The sequence below is a fragment of the Bombina bombina genome, chromosome 12 (genome assembly GCF_027579735.1).
Source record: "Bombina bombina isolate aBomBom1 chromosome 12, aBomBom1.pri, whole genome shotgun sequence".
NCBI classification, from domain to species: Eukaryota; Metazoa; Chordata; class Amphibia; order Anura; family Bombinatoridae; genus Bombina; species Bombina bombina.
In genome coordinates this window covers 126,732,205-126,741,401 of record NC_069510.1, presented here as the reverse complement: position 1 = coordinate 126,741,401, position 9,197 = coordinate 126,732,205, and the positions used below count along the sequence as shown (strand labels likewise).

At 41.4% G+C, this 9,197-nt stretch overlaps 1 protein-coding gene across 11 annotated transcripts in view; it reads left to right on the top strand.

Moving 5' to 3' along the window:
- Positions 1-252: 252 nt before the first annotated feature.
- Positions 253-9,197, top strand: part of FNBP1 (formin binding protein 1) — a 420,876-nt gene continuing 411,931 nt past the window's right edge. For 8 of the 11 annotated variants that reach the window (XM_053696170.1, XM_053696177.1, XM_053696173.1 and 5 more), the window contains exon 1: positions 253-503. In XM_053696170.1, the coding sequence (XP_053552145.1) occupies positions 480-503 (24 nt within the window). In that variant the 5' untranslated portion in view covers positions 253-479. The remainder of the gene's footprint in view (positions 504-9,197) is intronic. The other 3 variants (XM_053696179.1, XM_053696176.1, XM_053696172.1) reach the window with 1 other exon arrangement.

Sequence of the window (9,197 nt, the reverse complement as noted above, 5' to 3'; positions counted from 1 at the left end):
TTGAGTTGTAAATGAATTGCTTTTATGTACGCGTGTGAATAAAACGAATAACATAACAGTATTATAACATTAATTATTATACAACCTATAAATATTGTGTTCCCTCAGGTAACGCCTCACACATATCTATTTCTTGTCTCCGCTATTTCCCGCCCATTTCTGCGCAGTGCACGCCCCTATTTGCCAGGATACAGTGAAGCCCCGCCCCTTGTAGGAAAGCCCGAGTGTGAACGCGCCTCTCTTCTGCTGCTTGCACGCGCGCGCGCTGCCGCCGGGATTGTGTGAGGCGGCTGCAGTGTGAGTCCGATTAGGGATGTAAATGTAATACCGAGATTTCTGGAATCTGAGTGAGTCGCGCACCCGTGATACCGAGACACCCAGAGCCGCGTACCCGTGATACCCAGTGACTGAGAGAGCCAGGCAGAGAATATTACATCTCTCGCTGTCACCAACTGGTTACTGAGGGGGCCCCGGGCACCATGAGCTGGGGCACGGAGCTGTGGGTAAGTCTGCTACATTATACTGAATATAGCCATGTCCAATCCTCACTATACAGTTATATAGCTGTCATACCTCAGTATAAGGCTATCTGCCTGTCATACCTCAGTATAAGGCTATCTGCCTGTCATACCTCAGTATAAGGCTATCTGCCTGTCAGATCCTCAATATACATCTGCCTGTCATATCCTATGTATACAGCTATCTGCCTGTCATATCCTATGTATACAGCTATCTGTCTGTCATATCCTATGTATACAGCTATCTGCCTGTCATATCCAATGTATACTTGCCTGTCATATTCAATGTATACAGCTATCTGCAGTGGCGTCACTAGGGGGGGGCGGGGGGGGCGGGCCGCACCCGGGTGACACCCACCAGGGGGTGACACCAAAAAAAAAAAAAAAAAAAAAAATTTTTTTTTTTTTTTTTTTTTTTTTAATTTTATTGAAATTCAAAGAAATACAATGTTGAGATGCATAGATTTTTTTTTTATTAGAGGGGCTGGCATTTGTGAACATTGGTGGGACTGGGGAAGATGTAGACACACAATTTTTTTGCCCCTTGAGCCAGTGCTGCAATTTCAACAAATAGTTTTCCCGGCTGCTCCTAGCCTAAACCTGCCTGCCTATCTGTGCTCACTGCTCAGTGACATGTGGAGCAGTGGAGTCACTCACTGCTGTGCTGTCTCTCTAAACGGGAACTGGCAAATCATGAGGGGATGCCTGGCACCTGACCGCATGACTGTTTGACACTGTCTTTAAAGTGAAGCAGCCACATATGATGCCCACCAGACCATTACGGTTACGGTACACTAAGTGCACACTGAACAGGTAGGAGGGCGGGCGGGGGTCTGGGGGTGGGCAGAGTGCAGAGCTGATTGGCCATAAGAAGCGGTAGGCACGCGGCCCGTGGCTGTGCACTGACAGACTTGGAACAGAGTCAGAGAGCAGAATTTTCATAGTTTGCACCTAAAACTTTTCTTTAGTGATTTATTTTTAGAGTGCTCTATTTATCTTTCATTTGATGCTCTGCTGAGCCAGGGAGCAGCTCTAGGCATGAGCTTTATAATTAATGCAGTGCAGTTTACATATTTTGTATGTGTGTGTCTGAGTTTTTTTGTGTGTGTGTGTGTCTCAGTGTTTTTGTGTGTGTGTGTTTTTGTGTGTGTGTCTGAGTGTTTTTGTGTGTGTGTGTGTCTGAGTGTGTTTCCGAGTGTTTGTGTGTGCATCTGAGTATGTTTTAAGTGTGTCTGAGTGTTTGTATGTGTGTTTGCCTGTGTTTTTGTGTGTGTCTGCTTTCTGGGGGGGGGGGGTGACACCATAACTTACCGCACCGGGTGACACCAACCCTAGTGACGCCACTGGCTATCTGCCTGTCATATCCAATGTATACTTGCCTGTCATATTCAATGTATACAGCTATCTGCCTGTCATATCCAATGTATACTTGCCTGTCATATTCAATGTATACAGCTATCTGCCTGTCATATCCTCTATATACATCTGCCTGTCATATCCTCTATATACATCTGCCTGTCATATCCTCTATATACATCTGCCTGTCATATCCTCTATATACATCTGCCTGTCAGATCCTCTATATACAGCTATCTGCCTGTCATATCCTATGTATACAGCTATCTGCCTGTCATATCCTCTATATACATCTGCCTGTCATATCCTATGTGTACAGCTATCTGTCTGTCATATCCTATGTATACAGCTATCTGCCTATCATATCCTATGTATACAGCTATCTGCCTGTCATATCCTATGTATACAGCTATCTGCCTGTCATATCCAATGTATACATCTGCCTGTCATATTCAATGTATACAGCTATCTGCCTGTCATACCCAATGTATACAGATATTTGCCTGTTATATCCTATGTATACAGCTATCTGCCTGTCATATCCTCTATATACATCTGCCTGTCATATCCTCTATATACATCTGCCTGTCATATCCAATGTATACAGCTATCTGCCTGTCATATCCTATGTATACAGCTATCTGCCTGTCATATCCTCTATATACATCTGCCTGTCATATCCAATGTATACAGCTATCTGCCTGTCATATCCTATGTATACAGCTATCTGCCTGTCATATCCAATGTATACTTGCCTGTCATATTCAATGTATACAGCTATCTGCCTGTCATATCCTATGTATACAGCTATCTGCCTGTCATATCCTCTATATACATCTGCCTGTCATATCCAATGTATACAGCTATCTGCCTGTCATATCCAATGTATACAGCTATCTGCCTGTCATATCCAATGTATACAGCTATCTGCCTGTCATATCCTATGTATACAGCTATCTGCCTGTCATATCCTCTATATACATCTGCCTGTCATATCCAATGTATACAGCTATCTGCCTGTCATATCCTATGTATACAGCTATCTGCCTGTCATATCCAATGTATACTTGCCTGTCATATTCAATGTATACAGCTATCTGCCTGTCATATCCTATGTATACAGCTATCTGCCTGTCATATCCTCTATATACATCTGCCTGTCATATCCAATGTATACAGCTATCTGCCTGTCATATCCTATGTATACAGCTATCTGCCTGTCATATCCTATGTATAGTTATCTGCCTGTCATATCCAATGTATACAGCTATCTGCCTGTCATATTCAGTGTATACAGCTATCTGCCTGTCATATCCAATGTATACAGCTATCTGCCTTTCATATCCAATGTATATTCAGTGTATACAGCTATCTGCCTGTCATATCCAATGTATACAGCTATCTGCCTGTCATATCCAATGTATACAGCTATCTGCCTGTCATATCCAATGTATACAGCTATCTGCCTGTCATATCCAATGTATACAGCTATCTGCCTGTCATATTCAGTGTATACAGCTATCTGCCTGTCATATTCAGTGTATACAGCTATCTGCCTGTCATATTCAGTGTATACAGCTATCTGCCTGTCATATCCAATGTATACAGCTATCTCCCTGTCATATCCAATGTATACAGCTATCTGCCTGTCATATCCTCTATATACATCTGCCTGTCATATCCAATGTATACAGCTATCTGCCTGTCATATCCTATGTATACAGCTATCTGCCTGTAATATCCTCTATATACATCTGCCTGTCATATCCTATGTGTACAGCTATCTGCCTTTCATATCCTATGTATACAGCTATCTGTCTGTCATATTCAGTGTATACAGCTATCTGCCTGTCATATCCTATGTATACAGCTATCTGCCTGTCATATCCAATGTATACAGCTATCTGCCTGTCATATCCATTGTATACAGCTATCTGCCTGTCATATCCAATGTATACAGCTATCTGCCTGTCATATCCATTGTATACAACTATCTGCCTGTCATATCCAATGTATACAGCTATCTGCCTGTCATATCCATTGTATACAACTATCTGCCTGTCATATCCAATGTATACAGCTATCTGCCTGTCACATACACTGTATTCAGCTGTCTGCCTGTCACATACACTGTATACAACTGCCTGCCTGTCACATACACTGTATACAACTGTCTGCCTGTCACATACACTGTATACAGCTGTCTGCCTGTCACATACACTGTATACAACTGTCTGCCTGTCACATACACTGTATACAACTGCCTGCCTGTCACATACACTGTATACAACTGCCTGCCTGTCACATACACTGTATACAACTGCCTGCCTGTCACATACACTGTATTCAGCTGTCTGCCTGTCACATACACTGTATACAACTGTCTGCCTGTCACATACACTGTATACAACTGTCTGCCTGTCACATACACTGTATACAAATGCCTGCCTGTCACATACACTGTATACAAATGCCTGCCTGTCACATACACTGTATTCAGCTGTCTGCCTGTCACATACAATGTATACAGCTATCTGCCTGTCATATCCAATGTTTACAGCTATCTCCCTGTCTCATATACTTTATACAACTGCCTGCCTGTCACATACACTGTATAAAGCTATCTGCCTGTCTCATACACTGTATACAGCTGTCTGCTTGTCTCATACCTTGTATACAGCTATCTGCCTGTCTCATATACTGTATACAGCTATCTGGCTGTCACACACACTGTATAAAGCTATCTGCCTGTCTCATACACTGTATACAGCTGTCTGCTTGTCTCATACCTTGTATACAGCTATCTGCCTGTCTCATATACTGTATACAGCTATCTGGCTGTCACACACACTGTGTACAGCTAATTGCCTGTCACATACACTGTATACAGCTAATTGCCTGTCACATACACTGTATACAGCTGTCTGCCTGTCTCATACACTGTATACATCTATCCGACTGTCACATACACTGTATACAGCTGTCTGCCTGTCTCATACACTGTATACATCTATCAGACTGTCACATACACTGTATACAGCTATCTGACTGTCACATACACTGTATACAGCTATCTGACTCACATACACTGTATACAGCTATCTGACTGTCACATACACTGTATACAGCTATCTGACTGTCACATACACTGTATACAGCTATCTGACTGCCACATACACGGTATACAGCTATCTGACTGCCACATACACTGTATACAGCTATATCACTGTCACATACACTGTATACAGCTATCTGACTGTCACATACACTGTATACAGCTATCTGACTGCCACATACACTGTATACAGCTATCTGACTGCCACATACACTGTATACATCTGTCTGCCTGTCACACACACCGTATACAGCTATCTGCCTGTCACATCCTCAGTATACATCTGCCTGTCACACACACTGTATACAGCTAATTGCCTGTTACACTGTATACAACTGTCTGCCTGTCTCATACACTGTATACAGCTATCTGACTGTCACATACACTGTATACAGCTATCTGACTGCCACATACACTGTATACAGCTGTCTGCCTGTCACACACACCGTATACAGCTATCTGCCTGTCACATCCTCAGTATACATCTGCCTGTCACACACACTGTATACAGCTAATTGCCTGTTACACTGTATACAACTGTCTGCCTGTCTCATACACTGTATACAGCTGTCTGCCTGTCACATACACTTTATACAGCTATCTGCCTGTCTCATACACTTTATACAGCTATCTGCCTGTCTCATACACTGTATACAGCTATCTGACTGTCTCATACACTGTATACATCTATCCGACTGTCACATACACTGTATACAGCTGTTTGCCTGTCACATACACTGTATACAGCTATCTGACTGTCACATACACTGTATACAGCTGTTTGCCTGTCACATACACTGTATACTGCTATCTGACTGTCACATACACTGTATACTGCTATCTGCCTGTCACATACACTGTATACTGCTATCTGCCTGTCTCATACACTGTATACAGCTGTTTGCCTGTCACATACACTGTATACTGCTATCTGACTGTCACATACACTGTATACTGCTATCTGCCTGTCTCATACACTGTATACAGCTATCTGACTGTCACATACACTGTATACAGCTGTTTGCCTGTCACATACACTGTATACTGCTATCTGACTTTCACATACACTGTATACTGCTATCTGCCTGTCTCATACACTGTATACTGCTATCTGCCTGTCTCATACACTGTATACAGCTATCTGACTGTCACATACACTGTATACAGCTGTTTGCCTGTCACATACACTGTATACTGCTATCTGACTTTCACATACACTGTATACTGCTATCTGCCTGTCTCATACACTGTATACTGCTATCTGCCTGTCTCATACACTGTATACAGCTGTTTGCCTGTCACAATGTATACAGCTGTCTGCCTGTCACACACACTGTATACATCTGTCTGCCTGTCACACACACTGTATACAGCTGTTTGCCTGTCACATACACTGTATACATCTATCCGACTGTCACATACACTGTATACAGCTGTTTGCCTGTCACATACACTGTATACAGCTATCTGACTGTCACATACACTGTATACAGCTGTTTGCCTGTCACATACACTGTATACAGCTATCTGACTGTCACATACACTGTATACAGCTGTTTGCCTGTCACATACACTGTATACAGCTATCTGCCTGTCACATCCTCAGTATACATCTGCCTGTCATATCCTCTGCATGCAGCTGTCTACTTGCCACACCTCTGTATACAGCTATCTCTCTGTCACATTCTTGATACGCAGCTATCTGCCTGTCACATTCTCATTTTACACATCCTTGTTACTAAACAGATGTGCTATGTACAAGTTACACCATACAAGCATTACACACACACCATGACTGCTGAGCATATTCCAATAGATCTATTTCCTGTAATACCCTCCCTGTAAGGCTCGGTGCCTTCCCCTCTTGTCTTGGCTTATTTATTTGGGTACCCTACTCACCTTCTGCATGCAGCCCTCAGCCCTCCTCTCTACCAAAGCCCCCATCTATATATACTCAGCGTTCTCTCTGTTCTTGCTGCAGACATCTTGCTTCTGTAGTTTTATGCCCACCATCCTGTAATGCCAATACAGCATCACCCATGCTCTCTCTGTACGGCAACAACCCTGTGTCCACTTATTTAGTCATTTAAAAATGCCCCTGTTAACAGTTTCTCCAAATGTTGTGAAAAGCTATCATTTCCCCAAATGCAGTTACCCACCTCTTCCTTTCCCATTATCTGCGACTCTCATCCCCCATCTCTCTGTGGTTTGCCTCGAGGCGTCTCTATCTGTGTGTACGATTAAGCATTTCTGTGCTGGAGTCCATTACAGCAGCCTTCTCTGGTTTGTGACAGGCTATTTTGTATTTGCAGAATGATTCTCTTTTTATATTGAGTATTTCAGTACTGGTGATTATAGAGATGGTTTGCTGCATTTACTATGCAAGTCTTACTTGATTTACACTTTAATACAGATTTGTGTTGCTATTTTTATAAGGATGCTAAATTAAGTGAATATTTAATTACTTCTGGTGAAAAGTGAAACATTTTTAATTCTAAAGTCTTTGCCAGTCAGTCATTCACCTCTCAGCTGCCTACAAGATCTGCAATACATTGCATTCCAATCCTTTGCCGCCTTGTTTTGCTCTAAAGTGGTTATAGATTACTGGGCACAGACAACCTATGGTCTCTTTAACCCTTTGACTTCTATAGAGTGATAGAATACATTATGTATCTGCTAGTCATTCTACTGTATTGATTTCTAATTTGTTAATGCATGTATTAAGCAAATGCAGGGAGGAACTATTCATTTTCCTCCCTGCATACCTTGCAGCATGTGTAAATCATAAGTGTAAAGGAAAACCTGGCCGAGGTGACAACCCTAGTCTCATATTCAGATATTGTCATGCCTATTCAAAAAGGAATATAAAAGATATCCAGGACCCCTCTATTACACATATGGATACATATTGCACTGTAATAGCAATCTTAGCACTGCATGTGAAGCAGTGTAAAAGCTTGTTTATGTGCATAAAGAATAGACCAATGATTGTGTGGAATCCATGCAAAAGTCTGTAACTTGTTTCTTTATTTAGAGAGAGAAAACAATATTTAATGTGAAAAAATCCAATACAATTGTTATCTTTTATGCTACAGGTGTTGATTGATACCCTCACAAGAGCTGCTGGTGCAATGCTGAATACGGAGAGCGTATTTCTCTCCGCATTCAGCGAGGTCTGTCGGACCTGATCCGCACTGTCGGATCAGGTCCGACAGACCTTTATTAAATAGGGGCCCACATGTTTTTTTGAATAGTGAAAACGCTTTCCTGAGGTGTGAAATTTACAAGCCTGTACTGTTTTTTTTGCACACTGTCATGTATGTGACAACATACTTGTACTATTTCTTCTTTTCCATGTGATTATTATTATAATACTTTATTTATGAAGCGCCAACATATTCTGCAGCGCTGTCCATGGGTAAAATTAATTTAAAGGGACAGTCTACACCAGAATTTTTATTGTTTTAATAGATAGATAATCCCTTTATTACCCATTCCACAGTTTTTCATAACCAACACAGTTATAATAATACACTTTTTACCTCTGTGATTACCTTGTATCTAAGCCTCTGCAAACTGCCCCTTTTTCAGTTCTTTTGACAGACTTGCAGTCTAGCCAATCAGTGCCTGCTCCCAGATAACTTCACGTGCACTAGCACAGTGTTATCTATATGAAATACGTGAACTAACACCCTCTAGTGGTGAAAAACTTAAAATGCAATCTGAAAGAGGTGGGCTTCAAGGTCTAAGAAATTAGCATATGAACCTCCTAGGTTAAGCTTTCAACTAAGAATACCAAGAAAACAAAGCAAAATTGGTGATAAAAGTAAATTGTAAAATTGTTTAAAATTACATGCTCTATCTGAATCATGAAAGTTTATTTTGGTCTAGACTGTCCCTTTAAATACAACAATGATGTAAAACTTGTTAGAGACAAGACAACATTTGACAAACACATACAGGAGGAATTGAGGGCCCTATTCCCGTGGGAACTTACAATCTAGAAGTGTGATTTATAATAATGCTAACTGTATTTCACGTAGATTTCACACGGGTTTGCCTCTATGCTTGAATTTAAACAGGGATGATATTTATCAACTATCATTTATGTAGTAATGTACCTATTTGATTACATTCAAATATCTCTTAATCTCACCTTATTGTGTTTTCTTTTGCCTTTTGGTTTCCTGTGTAGTGTGTCTTGTTTA